This window comes from Xiphophorus couchianus, chromosome 22 (genome assembly GCF_001444195.1).
Source record: "Xiphophorus couchianus chromosome 22, X_couchianus-1.0, whole genome shotgun sequence".
NCBI classification, from domain to species: Eukaryota; Metazoa; Chordata; class Actinopteri; order Cyprinodontiformes; family Poeciliidae; genus Xiphophorus; species Xiphophorus couchianus.
In genome coordinates this window covers 27,318,903-27,343,454 of record NC_040249.1, presented here as the reverse complement: position 1 = coordinate 27,343,454, position 24,552 = coordinate 27,318,903, and the positions used below count along the sequence as shown (strand labels likewise).

At 37.6% G+C, this 24,552-nt stretch overlaps 2 protein-coding genes across 7 annotated transcripts; both read right to left on the bottom strand.

The window, feature by feature from the left end:
- Positions 1–2,746: 2,746 nt before the first annotated feature.
- Positions 2,747–10,481, bottom strand: LOC114137884 (uncharacterized). The gene is made up of 7 exons (XM_028006714.1): positions 10,294–10,481; positions 6,677–6,952; positions 6,436–6,504; positions 5,661–5,726; positions 5,178–5,255; positions 4,437–4,705; positions 2,747–4,259 (listed from the first exon to the last, which is right to left on the bottom strand). The coding sequence occupies exons 1-7, from the start codon at positions 10,403–10,405 to the stop codon at positions 4,170–4,172; spliced, it is 960 nt and encodes a 319-aa protein (XP_027862515.1). The 5' UTR covers positions 10,406–10,481; the 3' UTR covers positions 2,747–4,169.
- Positions 10,482–11,596: 1,115 nt separating this feature from the next.
- Positions 11,597–24,234, bottom strand: LOC114138584 (uncharacterized). Of its 6 annotated transcripts, XM_028007949.1 has the most exons (17): positions 23,849–23,921; positions 20,136–20,351; positions 18,821–19,096; positions 18,545–18,618; positions 18,045–18,234; positions 17,719–17,792; positions 17,212–17,389; positions 16,988–17,053; positions 16,802–16,873; positions 15,030–16,086; positions 14,266–14,334; positions 13,751–14,030; positions 13,432–13,505; positions 12,976–13,150; positions 12,767–12,823; positions 12,552–12,629; positions 11,597–12,013 (listed from the first exon to the last, which is right to left on the bottom strand). In XM_028007949.1, exons 2-10 carry the CDS (start codon positions 20,218–20,220, stop codon positions 16,025–16,027), a joined length of 1,077 nt encoding a protein of 358 aa, XP_027863750.1. In that variant the 5' UTR covers positions 20,221–20,351; positions 23,849–23,921; the 3' UTR covers positions 11,597–12,013; positions 12,552–12,629; positions 12,767–12,823; positions 12,976–13,150; positions 13,432–13,505; positions 13,751–14,030; positions 14,266–14,334; positions 15,030–16,024. The 6 variants fall into 6 exon arrangements, with proteins under 6 accessions (XP_027863750.1, XP_027863747.1, XP_027863748.1 ...); XM_028007946.1 differs by adding an exon at positions 24,116–24,234 and having other exon boundaries at positions 12,552–13,150; positions 23,849–23,925; XM_028007947.1 differs by having other exon boundaries at positions 12,767–13,150.
- Between the last annotated feature and the right edge of the window lie 318 nt (positions 24,235–24,552).

The following is a 24,552-nucleotide window of genomic DNA, read 5'->3' as shown; positions in this document are numbered from 1 at the left end:
ATTTACTTTTTTTAACCGCTGTTTATTTATTTATTTATTTTTATTTGTATCGCGTCTGTGCAGTTCAAAAGTAGGGCCACCAGAGGGAGTGAGTCCTCCAGGATAATGAGTGGCCATGTTCCTGAATTATTGCTGAAATGCATCAACATGGGCTTGAATAAATTCGTTTATCAATGAAGGTTAAAAACTTCATTTATAAAAACTTTTTTTTTTTTTTTTTAAATGAGTAAATCTTGTTTGCAATTAATGGCGAGGAAAGAAGAGAGAGAAAAAGCGAGACATAAACCAAGAAATTGGCACAAATAAAGTAAGACGCAGTTGCCATGCCAGCAGTGGATGATTTTGTTTGTGTGACTCCAAAACTGACATTGTTCTCTTAAAACCACTTGAGAGACAGTTTTTCTTTTCTCACCCTAAAAGTACAAAAATGACTAAAATATAATAAACTTTATTGTCCCTCAGCAGGGAAATTCAGGTGTAGCAACAACAAAGTGAGAGACAAGTCAAAGCAAGTGGATTCACACAAAGACAAAAATCTAGAAACGGGAAGTAAGAACAGCAGTTATTAGCAATGGTATACTAAAATTCAGAGAATTGTGAAGCTGAGTAGGATAATTTATATAATAAAGAAGCTAAATTACACGTAGATTAGTGCATAAAACAATAGATTATTTCCAAGAAATTCTAGTTATCTACAATGGGAGTCAGTCTATTTAAAGTTAATAAAAAGTTTGAAAAAGTTCATTTTCAAAATATTAAAATGTCCCTGTGTCATAATCTGCATCAAAAATGTTCTGGTAAGCATTTATGTGTTTTCCCGGAGACTTTAGAGTTTCGAAGTTATCTGACAAAAACGAAATTGCACACGTACAAAGATTCTAGTTTGAAAAGTTTATTCAGAAAATATTTTTTCACCCAACCCTTCATCCAACACTCTCTGACTTCTCCTAATTTATTAAACTTGTACACAAGTGTTGCTGTTTTGGATTGTGATAAAAATGTTGGTTTGCACGGGAAGCAGCGGACCAGTCTCACCTCTCGACACCTTTGGTTTCAACCCGAGTCCGCGGAGGAAGTAGAAAAAAAATAAGAATAAGACTTGAGAGTTTGTGGCTTTTCACCATCTGAAACTTCTCACACTCACTTTGCACTTAATGTTTGTCAGAAAATCCAAGCTGTAATATAAAATGTGATTCCTAATGCTGTTTGTTTTTATGTGGATGATTAGAAAGATGCATGATTTGTGCTCCTGTCTTACATGCTGACAAGTACAAGTGTGTGTGTGTGTGTGTTGACTTTACAGGATGAAAAAAAGCTATTATTAGAAGATCCCTGATGTTTTGTAGAAAGGTTTTGCTCCCTAACACGTTTTTGTTACTTTCTTCGAACCCCAAGTTGAGTGTTTCTTTCCTTGTGTTGCTACAGTTCAGAAAAACAGCCACCAGAGGGAGGGAGAGCTCCCATCAAGCTCCATGTTGCTTCCTAGATGGAAATGTATCAACAACAAGAAATGGTTCAGCATAAATCCTTCGTTCTGAAAGGTTCCTCTTTCCGCAGATCCCAGACTCCAGCTTATGGTTTCACTTTTGGACTTTTCTTTGCCGACTAAATATTTTCTTCACAGTCATCGTCCTCCAGGAGAAATAGCAACATTTCCTTTTAGATAAGCATAAAAAGTTATGCTTTGGCCCTCGGGCCTTCCCCTAGTGATTAAAACATAACATGATCTGCCATGTCATGCGGATGATATTCCGTTTATGCATTTGTTTGTAGCTACAAATTTACACACGGACATCAAACTGAATGAAACAATCGAATATCCTCCAGCATGAATAAAACTCTGGCTGCATAAAAATGTATGCTACCACGGCTGTAGAAATGATTTTAAAAATATGTAAAACCAAACTGGAACGTAAATATTTTGAATTTATTTTGCAAAATGTAAATTAAAAAAGAAAAACTACTTTACTGACTAACGTTTTGACCATGAGAAACTGTGTTACGCAGATGACAGTCTTTTCACAGCTAACGGTGGTTAGGTATTCAAATGATGTTTTTAAAACAAAGAAAACCACCGTCCTCCAGCACAGAACCTTATCTTATCTTTAGATAAGCGTAGAAACATCTAAATTATCTTCAAAAAGGTTGAGAAATGTCAAAGAAACAGTGGCTAACTTATAGAAAACAATTGCATTGATCTTTTTGGGGCAGGCACACTTAATTGTTTCTCTATAGCGACATGCAAACTGTGGATATCACAGCCTTTTAAGATGCTATTTCTGGTTTTTTTTTTTTTTGTTTTGTTGAAAAGTGTGAACACGATTAAACATTGTTTGAGTGTGGGTGTTGAGATGCAGGGTGTGGCAGCATTTTAGCCCGACGCACCAAATGTGACTAACTCCTTCCAAGTTACCAGATCCCGTTGAGTCTCACCGGTAATCAGAATGCAAAGACTAATGAGGGGGGAAAAAGAAACAAGAAAAAAAAAAAAAAACACAACCCACAATGTGAATGGCGGTCAAAACGATTGCTCCCATTGCAGGAAAGCATCTCCACGTCGACACAAAAGCACGATAGCGATCTTGCGCTCGGCGCACACAGAGCAGCAAACCACAAACACATTTTCAGCAAAAACTGCACAGGATATGGTGAAAGATGCAGACATCACCGGGTTGCACACTCAATGTGAAAAATGAAGCCGCTTGCAAAGGTGAAAATGTCGGTCTGAATAAAGGTCAAATCGCAGTACCATGCTACATATTTTTTTATTTATTTTTGTACTTTTAAAGTTACAAAGAGAACAAAACATTACAGCATTGCAATGATGGAACAAAGACAATAAAGATAAATAATGGAGGTTGAGATCCTTTTGTTTTTTGTATATAACAAAAATACAAAAAAGGTCACTTGCCTTTATCACCAGATAATCACTTGGGAAAATTCGGAACAACCTTAACGTACCTTAATGTGCACCACAAGCGGCATTTAAATAGAAAACAGAAGCAGACAAAGACAAAGTTAAACTAAAGTTAGATAGTTTGGCTAAATGGAAGCGCACCAATAAGATGGATCCTCCAGGCATCCCAGAACAATTTCCTCGAAACAAGAAACGCATCGCAAGTTTTCAAATGCAACATTTGCTTTCCTAGAATATATGGTAAAAAAAAGAGAAAAAAATGATAAAGGGTTTTGTTTTTTTTGTTTTTTTAAAAGTTGACACTTCCAAATTTTCACATACCATTGAGTGATTTTAGCCGCCTGTCTCTACTGTTGACCACCATTTGCAAATTAAACACACGATGCGCTCCGTGTTAGTATTTTTTTGGACTGAGAGGAGTTTGTCTTAAAGTAAACAGAATTCATTAGTTACATGACAACATTTCTTTTTTTTTTACACACATACAAAGAAACTCTCAAATAGTTTGATGCAGCAACTGAAAAATGTGTCCACAGAATACATCTCCCACTTCGATCTGTGCCTAGCAAGTCCTGTTTTCATTTTCGCTTAGAAAATAGAAAAAGTAAAAAATATACATAGATATAGGCCAGCATGAGATTCTCCTGGGTTTGAAACATTTAAACAAAACAAACAAAAACGACATGATCAGCCACACAGATTTTAATTATGTAAAAAGAAAATCCCATCAGCGTTATTTTTCAGTCAGATCAATCCAAACTGCTGTTGTTTTCAAATTCAAGACTGAATTTGATCAAGTTCAGATCAAGTTCTGAAATCGAAGGCTCGGAGATTTAAGTTTGTCTTTCAGTGCATATATCTCGGTATTTTCTCATTAAAGAGAGAATACTGATACTTGGCAATGTGTGGTCTTAGTAACCACACACTAAAAGGACATTTTTAGTCTCGATGAGTCATTACTTTACATGCTGTATGAAAACAGCACTAACTGTAGGAGATCCCATCAATATATCAATATCAAAAGTGGCATTTTAACAGAAGTCAGAAAGAGTTTGAACATGTTTAGTTTGAGTTCAGCGTTAAAGCTTTTCAACGATATCGCAGGTTGTAGTTTGTTAATCTGCATGGGCTGAAGTTTTTTTAGTTTGAACACACACACACACACACACACACAAAATGAACATTAAAGTGGAGCAGCCCAGAAAATCAGGAGGAATAAAACTTCTGTGTCTAACTTTATCTCAGATGATTTTTAATCTAGTTGAGGTTTGTTTCCTTTCTTCCTGGGCTGAGGAAGAGGAGGAGGCTGCTCGTCATCGGCGTCACTGGCAGGTTTCTGTGCCTAAAGGAAGTGAAAGTCAAAAGGTCAGACCAAAAAAAAATACACAAGTTGAAGACACACAAGCTCAGATCGAGCACTGAAACATTTTCTTTAGAAGAAAATGTTTGCAATGTCCAGTAAAAACTGAATCTTAACAATCCAGTCAACTAGAGCCCAAGGGAACCAAGCGGCTCCTACCTGCCCGGTTCTTCGGGGGCTGGGCTGAGGTTGGCTGTTGGGTTCAGGGGCTCGGGCTCGAGGTTGGCGGTTTTGCTTGGTGCGGCTCTGTCGAGGGCCGGTGTTGCCCGGTGCCTGTTGCTGCTCTTGCTGCTGCTGCTGCTGCTGCTGCTGCTGGTGCTGATGATGATGGTGACGGTTGGGATGATGAGGAGGAGGATGGTTAGGAAGAGGCGGATGATTGGGATGGTGACTGGTGTTGGTCCACTCCAAACGGAGCTCCTCCTCATCTGGTCAAATAAATAAATAAATAAAAAATTAACAGAAGAATCTCAATGAGACTTAATTTAAATATAAAAATATTTGCTTAGGAAACTTGATTGGCTTTTTCAGATCCATTAATTTTTTACATTTTCTTTTTAGTCTCCCAGTCAAATACGACTTTCACTTTCTTGGTTCCGCTAGGGTTATATTGCTTTAGATCAATAGACAACACATACACATTTCAAAGCAGAATTACTTTCAATAAAACTGGATTGGTTGTAAGCATAAGGAACATGTTTCTGTTTTAAAAATAACACAAAGAATTTGACCATAAAGCAATAATGTCCCGAACAGAGGGCCTTAGGGTGCTCCGTAAGTTTTAATAAGAGTGGCGAGTGCTGGTGTTTTTCCAGATCATTAAATCAGTTAGAGCTGTTTCCATCAGCCTTTAATGACGAGACTATTGACATGATTGACTAAAAGAATGAGATATATTACCTTTTAGGCGTAGTTTCCTTGTTCTCTTAGTTTGGACGCAGCAAACAACGGCAGTGATGATCAGCAAAATAACAATACCTGATGAAGATGATAAGAAATGATATCAGTGGTGCAAATCAAAACATTTAAAACATGTAATTAGGTTGTTTCATTCAAAGCTAACTACTTAAACATATTTGAACTAAATCACCAGTGGCATGATTTTTGGCATCCGATACGATTCCTTCAAATCATCAAGTTATCAGAGATTTTACAGTTTTTATTATCTATTACATCCCATGTCTCTGGAGAAGAAATATGACATAAATCAGAGATGCTTTTAAGCAACTGGCCACTAGGCTAGTATAGAATCCGTATTTATACTGCTACCCCTGCAGACAGCATCTAAAGACACATTTAATGCAATTATTTTTCCTAATATTCATCAGGGGTGTAGTCAATGATTAAAAAAGTAGTTTATGTCACAGGAATCTGAAAACGTACCTCCTCCACCACCTACAAAGACCCAGATACTTATTCCCCACAATTCATCTGGGAGGCCTGGGATGCCTTCAAAAAGAAAAGCATGAATTAAAATGTATGAAAAATGTATCACAAGTAGACACATTTTTACTGCTGAGCAAAAAAAAAAAAGGTTTTATTCCAACTTGTTTTAGGTGGGAAGTTATTATGGAGCACGTTGACAAACAGCAGCTTTTAGCCAATATACTTACTTGTGGTACCGCAACTATGAATGACAGCGTTACTTTCTTCAGAACTGACTTTGTTTGAAACTTTGCAAACCACTGTGTCTTTTTTCAAATCTGCAATCTTCTTTTCAAGAACGGTCTTTGGTCCATTCGCTATTTTTTTTGTGTTCTGGAGCCATTCAAGAGCTGCATCCGGAGGTTGCTGAAGAAAAGTAAGAATACAAGACTGATGGGAAAATTCAAGAAAAACTGAAAAACAGAGTCAAGCTGTTCGGGGCAATCTAAAAGACATAATATTTTTCAAATCATATTAGGGGCATATAAATAGAAAATCTCAATAGAACCAAAATATATAATATCCTAATGATTTCCTGAGCCTTTTCACTGAACAGGGCCTATCAGATAGAAAAGGGAGGTTTTACAGATAATTTAATACTAAACTTAGTTAAATAGTAAAGGCGTTTCTACTGCTAAACAGCAAAAGAAATATTCAAAGCTTCAAAGAAAATTACAGTAACTTCTGATTATTAGCTAAAAAGATGTAAAAAAAAAAAAAGTTCTTACCTGACCAAGATTGCATACAAACTTTACTTTTTCATCCTGACACGTTGCAGTTAGTTTAGGCTTCTTCACAGGATCTGAGGAGGTTTGATTAGATCAAAGAGACGAGATGTTATTGAGGAAATATTCAAAAATCATGACAAAAGAAATCAGTCAGCTTAACAAGCAGATTCTTTCAAATATTAACATGCATATTTACTGAGCGAAACAGAGAGACACATGTGCAACTAAAAGACATTTTGTACCTACCCAGTACACATAGGTGTGTGCTCTTCAGGGTCTGTGATTTTCCATTTTTATCAAAAATCTCAGGAATATAAAGTCCTGATTGGTTCTTCTTCAGATTTGTCAGTTTGAGGGATCCATCTACAGTAATATCATCAGCCTTACCAATAATGAACCTTTCTGGTTTTTTATAAATTATTATGGTGCCATTAAATTTCCACTTAAGAGTCTCAATAGATTTTCCTTTGGTATCCAGAGGAACACTGAAGCTTTGGCCCTCTGCAAGAGTCCGGTCACAACCTTTGGATTAGAAAAAAAAAAAAAAAATCAGGGTTTTAAGAAGATGGATATATTATAGACTCTACAGTGTCTTTAGGGAGCCTTCACTTTTGACCGTTGATGATGAAAGGAGCTAAAACCTAATCAAACCTGATGGTGGAGCTGCTGTTGGAGACAAAACCACAGGCAGTCGATTATACCTGCAGAAAGCCAGAACAGTTCCAGAACCTGGTTCTAAGACCAGGATACAACAACCACTTCTGAGCACCAGATAAAATTAAAAACAAAAATATTCCTACCCTTTGGTAATGTCACATTTACGTTTGTCCTTACTCAAGATAACAGCCTTTTCCAACATCTAACCGCTTTTCTTCCACGATTGCCTTATATTCAGCTCTGCTTAGCTCTAAACCACTATTGCTCCTGCTGAAATAATAAAAATAAAAAATTCCCCACAGCCTGACGCTGTCTCCACCATGCTTTCCCGTAGGGCTGGCAAGTTTGGGGTGATGTGCAGCATTAGGTTTTGTCTTTCTTTCTGTTTTGAGGGAGCTCCACTAATATTTTTTGCACTACCTTCATTTGATGTTTACCTGGGATTCAAAGCCCTCGAGTCAAAATGAAACTCTGCAGCTTTCTGCGTTGAATCTTTTGTTTCAGCGTCACGTCGCTGTTGGATGCAGTGAGTGCTGCATCCTGTTTTCTCAGCCCTGACCACAGAAACTGAGTGGCACACACTCCCACACGGTTCTCTGACTTTAAAGTCGAGCCTGAACTCCCTTCGCTGTTGGGCAGCTGGATCCTGCCCGCTGCGGCGTCATTTTGCTGGCTTAATATTAAAAATAAAGTTCCTCTGGTGGATGGAAACTTTTTTTTTCAGTCGTGAAAAAAGTTGTAAAGAACAGAGATGGTACGCAATTATATAATGACTTTGAACGAGTTTCGATCTCTGTGAAGTTTAACCCGCAGTGAATAAACCATTTCCTGAGTCACCGTTTTGTATAAAATCTCTCAGTATGATTATAAGAAGCTGCATAAAATAAGAACACGGTTCCTCCTTGCGGCAAGCTGTCCTTATGACTTGTTAGACCAGAAGAATAAAAATTAAAGCTAAATTGTGCAAAGGAAGCAGGAACCTCTGACCAACTGATCTCTGGATATTTCCTTAAAAACCACAACCCTCCCCAGCTGTAACCAAAACAGTCGTGCTTCTAACCTCAGATCTCACAATCTCTGAATCCTTCCAGCTATTTAAAGTGTGAGAAATAAGAGAAATCTGAACACGACGTGACGTCCTGAGGAAAGGAGAACTTCTTTCCCTCGTAGCACCAAGACGAGACGGCAGCTAAACAGAACCTGGAGGGAAACCTCCAACTGAGCTCCAGAAGACGGTGGATGCCGGACGCTTTGTTTCAGTTTCAAACCAGACTGAGAAGAAGCAAAGTTATGAAATCCATGACCTTTAGAGGAGCAACAGCTCAGCTAGAAGATCCAGCCCACTTTTCTCCGTGAAACACGTCACGTTACTCAGTAGATACTTAGGAACTCTGAATAAAAATACACACAAACTTCCACTCCCCTCACTGACGTTGAATCAGACCAAATTTCTCTTGTTTTTTGCTGAGATACAATCATGAAAATTATTTCTGTTTTCTAAATGCCAGGAACCAAAGTGAGAACTATGGGGGTGGCAGCAGCAGCAGCAGCAGGAGGAACTGATGCACGTTATAAAACAGATGACATCATGGGGAAATAAAATTATGTAGAAATATGGAAACAAAATGAAAAGACAACAACAAGTAAAATCTTAGCCACGGTTTGGATTTCCAAATGGACGATAAACCTCAATTTACAGCCAAAACGGCTAAAAGTGGCTAAAGGTCAACAAAATAAATGTTTTGGTGTGTTCATCATGAAGCCATGATCTGAGTCTAATGGAGAGGTTATGTGAAGATCTGAAGGTGTGTGTGTGTGTGTGTGTGTGTGTGGGCGGGGTGAAGAGGCCTACAAAATGGACTCCAGCAGTTCTGTCACGATGAATGAGCCAGAACTCCAACAAACTACTGGGAGAAACTCGTGGCAGGAAGTCCGAAACATTCAAAAGACAGTCGTTCCTGACGCTGACTGAAACGTCGAGCAATGAGAAAAAAAATGTGTTTGTGTCGTTTTATCAGGTGGACTTAAATATCTGGTTTCAACTGTAGATTAAACTGATAGATTTGATCAACACTGAATTATAAAATCTTTTTTAAATTTTTTTATTTGCTTTAATTTAGCAAACAAACACCAGGAAGTCTCTCCTGTGATGCTGTTCTGAGTTAGCCACATTTCCGGACTCTTGGCCTTCATCTCACTTTGTGACAGTTAGCGTCTCGACCACCGAAGACATGTGAAGTTTTGAGCCTCGAGTTCAAAAGAGAAAAAAATTAAAAATCTTTCCAATCTATAAAAACATATTAATGCAATGCAAAATTTGCATGCATTAAATATCATATTGAAAGAAATATTGCTCTTTCTGCAGTTTAACATATTGCTCAACCCTAGTTTAGCTGACCCAAAATGGATCACAAATAATGTTAAAATTGTGGTTTTATAAGATCTGTTTATTTAAAGTTTTTTAACTTTTACTTTAAACCTGAACTCTTTAATGTTTGCACATAATTGGTATATTATAAACCATAATTCTGCAGGATCACCTCAACATTTCTGCTTTTGCACGTCTTCCTGTTTGTCCGCTGTAACCTCATTTCAGACCGACGCCACCACCAGCAGGAACCTTTTCTGTCGGCTATCGCTCTCTTCCCCTAACTCTGATTCTCACAATGTTTTCACTTTTAACTCCAAGCCAACTGATTTTTATATACAGTATATATAAAAAAAAAACAAAATCAAAACCAAAAAAAAGCATAGAATAAGTCAGAGGGAAGAACAGAAATGGGGAAACAAATAAATTTGGATTTCTATGTTTTCTTCTCCAGCCACTAAAGATACAACATTGTTCAATAAAAGCTCAATTGTGAAAAAAATCAGAATAGAAATCACTTAATTGACCAGCATCAATTGAGGGATAAAACTTTTTCTTTGAGAAATGAGTTTCCTATCATTCCAAGGCAGTAAATTTAGTATAAAAGTTTCATCTTTTTACTTGAAAACCTAAACAAAACCAGAGGAAAACATGACAAGTGAATCCATCTGTGTTTTAGACACGTAAAAGAGCAAATATCTGCTTCAGGAAACATGAAAATGAAAGAAGTTAAAGATCTAGAATTCCACAAACTGCTGGAATTAAACATTATCCTCAAAGCAAATGCTAAATCCTCCCCTTCCAACAGTGAAAACTGATTTCTTTATTAGTTCAGTACCTTGGGAGGCGACGGCGGAGCAGCAGAGCAGAAACGCCGAGACGACAGAAACCGATGCCATCTTCATCGTTGTCCTCCTCACACTTGGCTGAAAAGAAGAACTTTCCATCATCGAGGTTATTTCCTGTCACAGCGGCTCGTATCGCTCACGACGAGCGCGCAGAGCTCTTGGTTTTGAAAGGAAGTGATCCAAGAGGCCCCCGCCGGTCTACTTGCAAAGCAGCGAGAACAAAGGCGGCGGGCGAGTAGAAAATGTCATTTTCAGAACAACAGAAGAGGCGCGTGTCGTTGACTAAATATAATTATTTCCCTACTATAATGAGATCATTTGAGCTGCGACCACCAAAAAAAAGCAGCTCGGAAAGAGGCCTGTAGGTGTTGCTGACCTCAAGGTCTTATTTAAAGCTATTAAAGCTCCTTTGGTGTTCTGAGCTCTCAGAACTAAGATTGGCATCAACATTTTTTTTTTTTAAGAAACTTCCTTATTTATGGCCACACAGTTAAGATACAGTAGATTATTTTTATCTTGCAGGTTGAAAATTACTTGCAAAACCTCCCAGTAAAGTATTTCAACCTTTTTACTCTGATATAAAAACCATAAACAAACCTTTATGTAACCGTTTAAATAAAATAGCCACGTTTATTGATACGAAGCTCACAATAAGGATATAAACAGTGACATGTATAAAGTCAATTTCTTTAAAGGTGAGAGTAGAAATAGTTACTCAAGTGCAACAAAAAAGTGCAGTGCAGTAAAATTACTTTTACTCAAGTAAATGTAACCAGTACTACCCACTTTTGAACATGGTTGACAAAATTAGTAGCCTGTTCTTATTAATAAACTTGATGATATATTGGCGTTAATCATCATGTTTCTTCAAGGGCGGCTCAGAAAAAACGCGTCACGACATGTTAATGCTTTGCACGGTTGTATATTAACCTGCTATTAATATAAAAATATTATGGTCTTTCCTGTGTTTAATCTCGTGTCAAAAGTGTAAAACTCAACAGATTTTACATTGTCCTTATGTAGTCAACCAAGATGAGGCAAAAAAAGGAAAAAGTTCAGGATGGAAAGTAAGTACACCCTGACTGCTTTCACTAGATTAAGCAGGGAAAGAAGCAGAAGGTTCACAATTAACCAGGACTAGTCTGTAGTTGACTGGAGCCCTGTTTTTATTTTTATTTACCCGTTTTATATTTGTTGTTTTTAATCTATCAGTCAGTCAAGTTTATGTGTACAGCAGATTTCAGCATCAAGGAAGTTCGAAGTGCTTTACATCATAAAATCGTCCCCCAAAAATCAATTGAAATATTACTTTATTGTTACATTTACTCTCAAAGCATCCACATAGCATCTTCACTAAAGAATACACAATTCAAAGAAGCATATTTTATTTTTCTACATCCAAAGTGACAAAAATGACTGGTTAAAACTCTAGAAAAGGTTTTTAAATCAGTCAAGATCACAAACGTCAATGAGTTTTAATGTTTCAGAATTGTAGTTGCTAAAACTTAAGATGGCTGGCGACACAAAGTCTGTTTTGATTTTTGCAGAAATTTTATTCGTCAAATCAAAGACAGGAAAAAATAATGTATGTAAAAAAAATAAAAAAATTGGCTCATGACTGGAGGTGATGAGGTTGAAGAGGAGAAAAATGAGGATCATGACTGTGTTGCTCTGTATCGGTCCGCTGCAAAGGAAGCTCCTCCTCATCAGCTGAGAGATAAAAAATGAGACAAAAATTAGGATGCAAAGCTGAATAAAACTGAGCAAACAGCAACGCGTCGTACATAATAATAAATAAAAAAAACATATTGAGTTTGCTCCTTGGCTGCATAATTTACGTTAGCTAAACAATTTGACCTTTTTTTTCTAAAACAGTGCAGAAAATTGACATCATTGTCAACTACTGGTTCTGTTTGCTGATAGGCCCGGTCAAAATTCTACTGGAGGGAATCCAAGTCAATGGAAGAAAGCCCAGACTGAACTGTGACATGCGATTTGAATTGAGAGTAGTAGCATACGAAGGCAATGGCCAGATTAATCAATGCAGGTACGAACATAAAAGTAGAAATAGAAGTAGGCCCAACATCGAGCCTTGGGGTGCCCCAAAAGTTTTGATCTGGTCATTTACGGAGAACTGTCGATAGTGGTATTTAAACAGGTCTCTAATATATCTTTCAGGAAGTTCTTACTTTCAACAACCGATTTTTTAAAAATGAGAGAAAAAAAAAACAACAAAAAAACACATCACCCTTCAGTCCCATCGTCATCTTCTTTTCAACTCGGACAAAACAAACGGAGACAAGGACGGTCAGCACAACAATGAAACCTGGAAAAATGACGGGGAAAAAACCACTAGAGATTGTACTATCAAAAATATATATGACGTATGTATATATATAAAGTATAGTTTATTCTGATATGTTTCAGAATAGACTAAAGCTTAATAGAAATCTACAAACATACCCACTCTGGCACCAGTTAAAATCCAGATATTTATTCCAACCAGTTCATCTGGATATCCTTTAAAAACAATACATGTGAAAAATTTTCAATTTTTACCTCGAGCCACACAATTTGAGGGGAACTTATGCTTATTCCATCTTATTTTAGGTATTATTAGCTACACATTGTCAAACAGCAGCTATTAGCCACAGTGAAGACGACATACCTACCCGTCTTTGCACAGATATGAACGACAGGCTGACTGCTTTCAGAACTGACTTTGTTGGACACTCTGCAAACAAATTGGGCTCCTTTGGTTTCCTCTGCTTTCGTTTCAAACGACCGTCTGTTTCCCTTCGCCTCCTCACCGTCCTGAAGCCAGTCGAGCTCGGCATCAGCAGGCTGCTGCAGGGAAATGAAAACGCAGCTCAAAACGGAAACCAGGGTGAAAATCAGTCGATGACATATTTGTCTGGCATTTAAATAATTTCCTGTGGTCTTTACTTCCACACGGCCATGTGAGACGCTGATTTTAAGTACAGCTAAACAGCAAGGTACTTGAAATGTTTAGGAATAAAGAATGTGACTAGTCGTTCTAGGATCTGTCTGGATTTTTAAGAAACTTTAAAAGCTAAACAGAAAGTCTTGTGGTTATTAGTTAAAAAGATGTAAAACCAAGTTCTTACCGCCCCGGAAACACAATGAAAGATCACATTTTCATCCTGACATGTTGCTTTGACTTCAGGTTTCTTCACAGGCTCTGAGAACGTTCAATTAGATCAAATACATGACGATATTAAGGAAATATGCTGATATTCTGCACATGTTTAAGATCTTCTGGTGGATCGACACCCTGACGTCACAGTTTTAACGTTTTCAAAGAACTTAATATTTACCATTTGACAACAACAGTGAGGAAATAGAAAAAAAAGAAATAAATCAAGCGCAAGATTTCAAATGTGAATAGATGTTCAGGAAGCTGTGTAGAAATATTGTTGTACCTACCCAGCACACATAAATTTGTGTTCCTCGTGGTCTGCGGCCTTCCATTTTGATCAAAAACCTCAAAGGTGTAAAGTCCTGCTTGCTCCAGCTTCAGATTTGTCAGTTTGAGGGATCCATCACCATTAATATCAGCATTCTTCCCAGCAACTAGTCTTACTGTTCTTTTATAAAATATTATGCTGCCATTTAGCTTCCACCTCAGAGTCTCAGTAGGTTTTAATTGGTATCCTAGCTAGAGGAACATTGAAGTTTCCACCCACTGCAGCAAACTGGTCACAATCTTTGGATCACAAAGAAAAATAAAACAGTAGAAGAAGAGCAGGGTCAAGAGAAGATGGACATTTTATAGATGGCGCCTCACCTAACAGTCTACCACTAATCAATCAACCAATCAATCAATCAAATTTTATTTGTATAGCACTTTTTTAGCAGCAAGGCATTTCAAAGTGCTTTACATCATAACAAACACAAAAACACAAAGTCATGCAACATAGAATCAACAATCAAATCGGTACCTTGGGAGGCGACGGCGGAGCAGCAGAGCAGAAACACACACAGCACAGAGTCCGATGCCATCTTCCTCACTGACAAGAAGAACTTGCCATCATCAAGAACATTTCCTGTCGTGACCATTAATATCCACGAGCTCTTGATTTTGAGCGGAAGTGGAACTCAAAGCCACAATTTGATGCAGTGAGAACACACAGAGCAGCACAAAACTTACAGTCCAACAGCGTAAATAATGAGATCAACTTCTCAACAAAATAAAACTGCCAGAAAGGCAAGTCTGTTTATTTGCAACTACATTCAATCTGCACTCAGAACTCGTTGGAAAAACTGGTAACACTTCAAAACACGACATTAGGTCTATTTCTATTACATGTTTCTAACTACTTCCTGTGGGTTGACATAAATTCTTCCCTTGGTGCAAAAGATTAAAACAAACAAGCAAACAAACAAAAAACATTTCAATAATCCTCCTTGTCAACAACTTAGAGGTTTCTGCTCGATTAAGGTTTTGGAAAAGAAAAACCAATTTAATTGTCAAATAAACATCGGAAAGAAAAGCATAAATGTTCTCAGGTGAAAAGTTTTGTGGTTTTCATGCCTGAAAACTGATCATCTGAAATGTGCAAGTGACAAAGAAATTGGTGCAAAAGTAACCAGGCTATTTCCGAGTTGATATATACATATACATATATATATATATATATATATATATGTATATATATATATATATATAAACCTGCTAATAATGTCAAGGATGTAAACAACTTACAGAGTTTTACAGAAGAGATGATGGTTACAGTATCGTCAGCTGCAGGGAGGAAGGATCTCTGATAATCCTGGTTTGTAAAATATCAGATTGGTCAGAAAAAACACTGCAAACATTTTTTTTCTCCATTTCAGTAGCAACCCTCCAGAGTTCTGCTTCTGCTTTTCATGGAAAATCATGTTATTTATCCAGAACCTAAACCTCCTGGTCAGCACTGGCTCTCTGTTTCTCAATATTTCTGAACTTTCAAAACATTTTCTTAAGTGAGGGAGACATTGCTGCTCTCTAGCTGCTCCTATCAAAATGGCAGCACTGTCATGTGTTTATTAAATGCAATCAGTTGGAGGATTTTCGACAGCATTTAAAGGAATTGCAAGTTTACTTTTGGTTTTATTTATTGCGACACAAGGCAACAACACAGAGACCTCAATTCGTCATCGTTGTGAAACTAGTTTGAATAATTAAGAATAAAAACTGAGTATTTTGCATGGAGGCATATACACACAAAGTGATTATTCACATTAAGTTTGATGATCAAAGCTTGCAGCTAAAAATGGTAAAAGAAAATCCACAGAATCTTATAACACTGCCTTCAATGAATTAAAAATATTCATAATACAAAAATGTTAGGACTCTGTTCATTAGCAGAACAAGCTACACATTACACAGCTAAAGAAGCTGGGGTCCTCACAGAATATATATATATATAAACATATGCATAGTTTGAACCCAGATATTTACATATATGTCGTAAAAAAAAAAAAATTCCACTTCGCTAAATGCCAGAAAAGTTATCTTTGAATTAGTGAGTGTTTCACCAGCTCTGTCAGGAGGAACGGGTCAAACGTTCAGCAAACTACAGGAAGTGTTCGACTCAAGTCATACAAATTAAAAAGTAACTCCATAAAATATTAGGGAAATGTTTGCAAAGAGCTGCAGCTTCAGCAGAGGCTCCGCCCAGCTGCTGCAGGTGATGATGGTGATGAAGAGGAGGGTGATCAATGAGTGCAATAGGCTGGCGATGAAGACCGTCCTGCTCGGTACTCAAGCTCCGCCTCATCTGTTCAGAAAACAGCAGCAGGCGATAATCAGCGGTCACAGAGGAAGGATATGTAAAAATCAAAACTTAAGTGTGAAGTAGAGCAGAGTTTTTATTTTCTAGCTCTGACACAATGAATATTAATGATTTGATCAACTTTTATTGATCACACCAGAAGGTAGACATAATGGTTAGCCAGGATTTTCAAGAATAACCATTCAGTGAAGCAAATATGTTGCTAATTTTCAGACTTGCAACATTTGGTTTCTTGAATTTAAACCTATATTTTATTTTCTAATATGTTTTACTGTGATTGAACTCCCACAAACTTTATGCATTTTTATATTATTAGTCTTTAATCTAAACAGGCTTTTGATTTGTTGTTGGTTCAACTTATTGCAACCTTTTTGAAATACCAAATAACCATAGTTTAAAAAAAAAGACCTAATGGTTGAAATTGTTACATTGTAAAATTTCTTGTTAAAAGTCTGAACAAAAAAGCTAAATTCTATATTTTTTGTTTAATTTTGCAATTACTGAGAGCAAACAATAAAAGTGGGCCGAGCAGCAAGCCTTGGGGTACTCCAGAGATTTAATATCAGAAATTAATAGGAAGCAGTGGATGATGGTGGATTAATCAAATGAGCTTAAGCTGATTTTAAGAAGTCTGCATTAATTGAGAGAGTTTTAACTTTTAATTCAAACAACTAAAATAGAAGTGGACTAAACACTTTACCGTTCTTCCCTCTTTTCTTCTTACACTGAACACAACACAAAATGATGATGATGATGATCAGAATTAAAAGACCTAAAAATGATGAAAACACACACACAATAATCAGAGAGGCATGTATAAAAATATATGATTTATACAGATTTTCTTCTGCTGAGGTTCATTTGAGTGTGTTTCAGTGAAACAGACCTGCTCCACCAGCAATAACAATCCAGATGTTAACTCCAAAGATCTCCTCTGGGAGGCCCAGGAAAGCTTAAATAAAAAAATCACAGCATAAAATTAGACACACACTTCATTTGAATATAACATATGGTTTATTATTGTGACTATTCCAATTTATAGATGTAGAAAAAGCTATTAGCTGAGCCACATTCTACATTTATAGTGTAATAGATGCTGCATATACTTACTAGAGACAACACAGCGATGACTGAAAGAGACACTTTTTTCAGAACTGGCCTGGTTGTAAACTTGGCAGGAGAAATTCATGTTTTTGCTTTCCGCAGAGTTTATGGTCAGAGACATTTTTGTTTCGTTGACGACGACGTCGCCGTCCTGGAGCCACTTGTACTGCGCGTCGTCGGGCTGCTGCAGGAGGACGAGGTCGAAACGCGGTTAAGAGACCATCAGGAGTCGGGTTAGGTTCAGGGAAAACAGAGGAAAACATTTCAGGATAACAGCAACTGGAATTAAATGAGAAGAAATAACTTCAGAATGTAAAAGCAGATTTCTGCGTCCATTATGACTGCAGGTAAAGACGACCTCTGAGGCCAGACAGGCTACATTTAATGTGGAAAATGTTAATGCACATCACAGATGATTCCTGAGAATTTGAGGCCGAACAAAAGCTTCTAAAGTTACACAAGAAGACCCCAAGGTTGCTATTAGCAAAAAAATGAAGTAAAATAAAATCTCACCTGAGCTGCAAGGCAGGTAAAGATGACCTCTGAATCCTTACATGATGCATTTATTTCAGGCTTTTTCACAGGTTCTAATGTAGTTAGATAAAAAACATTTTAGATTGATAAAATAAATAAAATGATGACAATCAATACAGCGAGCTTCTGATATTCTGCATGTCAAAACCTCTGTAGTTCTTTACTAACTTCATTTCACAACAACGAATAGGGAAATCAAATTAGCTTTGATGGATCAAGATTAATTCATGTTTAATTTATTTCAAAATAATGTGTTACTAGTTTCTCATAGACGTAGCAGCGACGACTGGCTGTGATGTTCTTACCAATGCAGGTGTGAGTCAAAGAGTCACTTGTTGCAGAACTGACTTTGTTGCCAACTTCACAGGAAATGAGCAGGTTTTTAGTTTCTGCAACTTTTCTTGTCATAGAGATTTCTGTCGCACTGCTGATCATATTGCCATCCTGGAGCCATTTGTAATGTATGGCATCATATTGTTTTGTACCATCAGGTTGCTGATAAAAAGAATAATGAAAATGTAAAAAATGTATATATAAATATATAAAATTGGAAAGTCATGAAGAATAACAATCAGGAAAATATGTTATTTCTATTTTAATCTATTATTTCATTTTTCTCGTCCCTTGCAAACATGAAATTGTAAAAATCCCTCAAGATGTTCTAGTTACTGCATTGTGGATAGTTATTTTCTATTAATATCTGATTGGATTATTAAAGCACTCTAAGGTTATGTAAAAGAAAAGACCTGAAAGAACTCCATATTGTTTTTTTTGATAAATAATAGACCAAAATATTTGTCCTTACCGGATTATGACTGCAGGTAAAGACGACCTCTGAGGCCAGACAGGCTACATTTAATGTGGGCTTCTTCACGGGGTCTGTGTGGGTTCGAACACGAGACATTAATAACAGTGACCTCGTAAAAAATAATACAGTGAGCGGCACACGTCTGACAGCTTCAGGAATCAGAGTAACATGAACCGACGAGAAGTTAAAGTCCTTTAATAGCTAGACAATGAAAAAGAGCAATAGAGGTTATCGATGACTCACTGAGGAATATGTAACCGATTTTGTACCTACCCAGTACACATAAATTTGTGCTCTTTGAGGCCAGTCCTTTTCCATTGACATCAAAAACCTCACTGGTGTAAAGTCCTGCTTGGTGCTTCTTCAGATTTGTCAGTTTGAGGGATCCATCATCATTAATATCTTCATTTTTACCTTTAATTAATCTTCCTGGTCTTTTATAAAATATTATGTTGCCATTAAACTTCCACCTCAGATTCTCAGTAGATCCCAGTTTGTATCCCAGAGAAACATTGAAGTTTCCACCCACTGCAGCAAACTGGTCACAACCTTTGGATCAGAGAAACAGCAGAGTCAGTTCATCAGTAGACTTCAGTTTATATCCTAGAGAAACAGTGACGCTTTAACTTGTTGCAACAAAATGGCTGCATCCTTTAAGCCAGAAAGAGCAACGAAAGTAAAAACAGGTTTCAATCACATCACAGTCGACCAGCTCCGGAAAACAAAACGCTGATATGATCCAACTGTCCTCCCCTTCATTGATTTTCACACGGGCATAAAACCCTTATTTACAGAAGGCCTTTGAATTGTTCCTGTTTTCCAAAGTGGATGAAATTGTAAAAAGTTCACGCTGAAGACGAAAAGAGAAATGTGACATTCAACAAAAGCCAGTCTTCGCCTGAGGAAGATTCAAATGATCTGAGTTAAAAGTCTAAAGTTCTCATATGGGGGTGGAATCTATGCATTGACGTCGCCGCACAGTTCTGGTTTCAAATTTGCATCCTGTCTGATTTGTGTGCGTCTCAGTAAAATATGAAAGACAGTAAAGGAGGAAAAAAAAAAGTGAAATTATTGATCATGTTTTCATTTATTTCCCCCACAAAAAACTTTTAATTTTTTTAAAGAAAAAGATGAGTCTGTTGCACTGCCAGGGATCAAAATTCACATGAAAGCTTAAATATACACGTAAAACCATCAGAATTATGACAGTCTTGAAATAAATTGAGAAAAAAAAAAAAATAACTCTTTTGATCTCAACACCTGGAGACCACATCAACTCACAGGAAACGTCCTATTCAGGTTTGTGAACTGAAAGCGTTTGATTACACAATTGTTCAAATAAAAGAAAAAAAATCAATCAGAGTTTTTGTTGTTCTGTAAAATGTTGCCTATATTCAACGATTACTGGTTTAAAAGCTACAGTTCAGTTCTGTTCGCTGAGCCGAATTTGAAAAATAGGTCCTGCTTTGGAGGCGCGTCAGAGCAAAGATCTGCAGATAAAAACGTGAAGTTAGACAAATAAAAACGCAATCGCACATCATCCGATCCGCTTCTTTCAATTCTCCTTACAAAGTCCAACATTTCATACCTGGGGAGGCGACGGCGGCGGCGGAGCAGCAGAGCAGAAACACACAGACGCTCAGCAGCGAGGCCATCGTCTTCATCCTCCTCATCGCTTTGAGCAGAACTTTCCAACATTGAGGTTATTTCCTGTCTTGCCGCTTTACGCGTGCTGCGATGCTCGTTTCTTGTCTTTCTCTCTCTCTCTCTCTCTTTTGTTTACAGTGCACACTTCCTCTGGTGTCTTAAAGAGGAAAACATCATCAACAAGCATATTTTATTATTCATCAACATGAACGTTTTAGACCTTAAAATGAAGCAGAGCAAAGCAAGATTTATTTTAATACTAGAATTTATTAAAGTTGACCAAAATGTACAATAAAGTCTAAAAAAAATACAATATTCAGATAAAAATTGAATTACAGTGACTTTACCCGCCTTATATCTCACATTTGGAGTGGTTGCAAACTGTGACTTGTTGTGTCCCATTGTGAAGGGAGACTTTTCACACCCTTGCAAGACCCAGCTAGAAATGATCTGCGTGTGGTTTCACGGCTTAAACCAGGCCATCAGATGTGAAGCCTGTTTTTCCTATCTGTGTTGCTCTGTAAAAAAACAAACCCCATAAAACTAAAAATAAAAACACACGGCCTTGCGTGGCTTTCCTTTCGAAGTGATCGCATTTTGCCACATTGCCGCCGCAAACGTCGACGTGTTTTCTCGAGGTTTTAAGTGACGAACTCAACAGAAAGTGGGGCTGAGCTGATGGACGCATGATTTTCAACCTTTTTATGAGTTAAAGTAAAAAAAATAAATAAATAAATACAGTAATTTGTTGTGCCTTTAGTGCGACCCAGGGTTTGAGCTGAAGCGCAACCAGCTGCTGTTGGAAGTCAACTAAGATGTTTTGAGAGGATAATAAGTATCCAATAATAAGTACATGTTTGTTTCTACATAAAATGTTAGGTTTTTTTTCTGTTTCGGTTCTTCCTGATCTTCAGTTTCACACGAGTTCAATTGTTTTGATGAAGTAGGATTCTCCTTGTGGTTTCAGAGGCTTGTGTTTCCTGGTTTCCCGTCGTCTTGGTTACACCTTTAACTCATAAAACCTTTCATTTTCTCTTTGTTTTTCTCTGTTTTCTTTTTTCTTTTCCAGCCTCATTATGCATGACGGACAATAACGTCTCTGTTTAGCTTGGTTCAAATCCATTAGATTTCAGAGGAAGTCCAAATTTGGACCGTCCTGGAAACGTCTGCTGACAAAAGGCTGTGCTGTTCAATCTTTTTTCTTTCTTTTTTGCTTCGTTTTTTTAAAACTCATTGCTGTTAATTTGTGAATTGACCAACCCTTTTGTTTGCTGAAACTCTTCCAAGTTTCTAAAAGATGATTCTAAGAAAAATGGAGTCATTGTTATTTTTGGATGAAATTTGAGAGAGCGCATCTTCTTCAAGCAAAATGAAGCCACCCATTAATAACCACTGACAAATATGATTATTTTGTTGCTATTTTGTCAAATATTAAATGTGTAAAAATACATGCTACTACTTTGATTCATGCATGTTAGTGTTAGACTGTCATTGCACCATTTTATTCTGAGTAAAGTGTGATGATAAGAGTGAGAGAACCATGGTGAAGTTCTCACAGTAAATGACACATCATATTATAATTTAACATAAAGATACCAGATAACAGAAAACCCAAAAAAGCAGCAAAAAGTTGACTTCACCTTAAACACCAACACAGTTCATATTGTTCTCCTCAGGGTGGCGCTGTTTTACCACCTCTGCATGCAGTTAAGACGTTCAAAACAATAATCCGGATTAGAAATTAAGTGTAGCACAGAGCAGAAACTTGCTCTGAAGTGGTGACTGTGTGTGGCAGCAAGAAAAAAAATCTAAATAAAAAATACATCAAAGTTTTCTGTGAAACATCCTGTAAGGCTCCGCGTTTAATTTCAGGTGCGCTTAAATCAGACTTTTAACAGCTTGTGAAAGTCAACGACCCACTGACTGCTCTGGGTCGGCACTTTGCGTCAGTGTGTTGGTTTCTCGGTGTTGTGGAGTGCTACTTCATTTTCTCTCACTATAGTTAGAAAGTTTAATGTGAAACACTTAAAGCGACGACATAAACCCACTTTTATTTACCGGCCTTTGTTATTTAAACACATCAACTCCTCTTCATGTCTGTGAAACTACTGAAATATTAACTTTACAATAATATTAAAGCAGAAAAAAGCAAAATATCTCCTACCTGAGAGCATCTTAACATCAGATTATGAATAAAGTAAAAGTAGCTTTTAGGACTTCAGATTATAAAATTTAACATTTGCGTATTTGCTGTGTCCCTTATATGGTTTCTTGAAAACTGCAAACTGGGTATAAAGTAAATAAAGTGACTGGTGAAGGAAACTGGTTGCTTTGGATTTGATTAAAGGGTATGAATGGGGTGGAATACAACTGCGTGCCACACTTTTCAGGTGTTTGCTTTCACATTTGAAAACAAGAAGTTGTTTTTGTTCAACATTACAGTGAAACACAAACCACCTGCTAAAGTCCCATTAAAATATGTGGGGGTTTGTGGTTGCAATGAGCCAAAATATGGAAAAAGCTCAATAAAAAGTCCAAGCTAGTCCAAGCAGACTATAGGAATAATGGATGTGAAAATAAAAGCATAAAGGAACATCTCTGGGACAATCTGTGACTTGTTTGTGTGGCATTATGTCAACAAACGTATTCGTCATGGAGGTCGACATGCGGACTGTGTTCTTGTGCTGGCCACAGATGACCCATTTCAGTTAAATGGGCCTTTATAAATAGATCAGATATTTTTCCACTGGTCCAGTCCAACTCGGCCGAACATAAGTCAAAGACTTCCCCACAAACCCTTCAGACAAACCAATCGTCCAATCGTGCTCCTCTGTCTTGCTGTGAGCAGCCAACCAGAGCTCTTAAAAAACTGTTAATCTAATCACACAGCTCTGAATAACAACAATAAATCAGATATTTGATGTGCGTTACGCCAAACCGCGTCGCTCGCAGTCTCGCATCAGCTGTGATGAACAGAAAGGTTCTTCATTAACAAAGGTTTCTTTAAAAAAAGTTACAGTCAGAACATTAAGAGGAGGAATAAGTAAAGTTCAAAAAGGAGAGAAATATCAAAGACGGAGAATAAAGATACGTCTTCAAGTCCTGTGTCGAACTGGAGACCCATGAAGACAATAGATACATTCATATCTGCTCCTTTTGTTACTTATTCTCAGGATGCAGGAGTCAGGGTTAGCAAAGCAAAGTCAGAAGAAAGAGAACTTGTAACCAGCAACATCCTCATAGCTATTAATAATTTAGCCAGTAATCTATTGGGAAACGAAAGATGATAGGTTCTGGCATTCATCAGACGAGAGAAAACATAATCTTTAAAGGTCAAAACTGTGTTCACAAACAAGAAATTTGACTTTGTTTTCACATGTTCACAGCAAACTGATAATTTATAATTTACAGCAGGGGTGCCCAAAGTGGGTCCTCGAGGGCCGGCATCCTGCATGTTCTAGTTCTCTCCTTGGTGGTAGTAACAACCTTTTCAACATGTCAATGTTCTTCTTAGGTCTTCTAATGAGCCATCATTTGATCCAGGTGCGTTAAACAAGGGACTAAAACATGCAGGACCCCGGCCCTCGAGGACCCACTTTGGGCACCACTCATTTATAGGAATCAAAATAAAGGATAGCGGTAAGCTTTTCTCACCGCTCAGTATTCACCATTAAGCTCCTCCTCTGCCAGTCCATCGTCCAAAGTTCACCACCATCACCACTGGCTAGGACCTAAAACAGGAAAACAACCAACCAGTTAACATTCTCAACTCTCTGCTGAACTCTATCTTAGTGAACTCACTTACTCCTTCGTTCAGCTTCTCGCTCTTTGGACCGTTCAAGTCCTATTAACAAATAAACTCCTCTTTCCATTCATGCTGTGCATCTGTTATTGTTGCCTGCGCCAGAGTCTCACACTTACCTTCAGGCATGGCGGCTTTCCAGTAACGTATCTGGCCTGTTGGATGAACTGTCACCTGATGAAGATCTCAGTGACAGAGGAAGTTCAGGGAGAGTGGTGTGGCATTCATCAGACAAGGATGAGGATGGAAGAACGAGAGTGGCGAGTGAGTAGTAGGAAGCAAGACTCAACAGTGACATTCCTAATGCTCTGCACCTCTAGTGTAGCCTGATTGGTGTAAGTCTGAGCCCACGGTGTTGGATTGCAGTAAGGAGGGCTTCTCTATTTGGGTTAGTCTCTACCTCAAGATGGAGAGTCTAAGTGTCTTGTTGTTGAGTGATGGTTGAGGAGAGTTGGAGACAGTTTGGGCTCAGTCTGTGAAACTGAAGAACAAGCTGAGCAAAGAGTCGATTGTATTGATTTATTGGTCTACGTTCCCTCGCCATACCTCATACGGT

Bases quoted from the DNA above. Each gene is read 5' to 3' on its own strand.
- LOC114138584 (XM_028007946.1), bottom strand. From the start codon at position 20,220: ATGAGGAGGATGAAGACGATGGCCTCGCTGCTGAGCGTCTGTGTGTTT. The intron at 17,390-17,718 runs GTGAGATTTTAT...GTCCTCCTGCAG, and splicing joins TTACCTGCCTTGCAGCTCAG to CAGCCCGACGACGCGCAGTA. The intron at 16,087-16,801 runs GTAAAGTGTTTA...TTTTCTGAACAG, and splicing joins GAAGAAAAGAGGGAAGAACG to ATGAGGCGGAGCTTGAGTAC.
- LOC114137884 (XM_028006714.1), bottom strand. From the start codon at position 10,405: ATGATGGAAAGTTCTTCTTTTCAGCCAAGTGTGAGGAGGACAACGATG. The intron at 6,505-6,676 runs GTAGGTACAAAA...AAACCTCCTCAG, and splicing joins CACACACCTATGTGTACTGG to ATCCTGTGAAGAAGCCTAAA. The intron at 4,706-5,177 runs GTAATATATCTC...TTATTTGACCAG, and splicing joins AAGGAAACTACGCCTAAAAG to ATGAGGAGGAGCTCCGTTTG.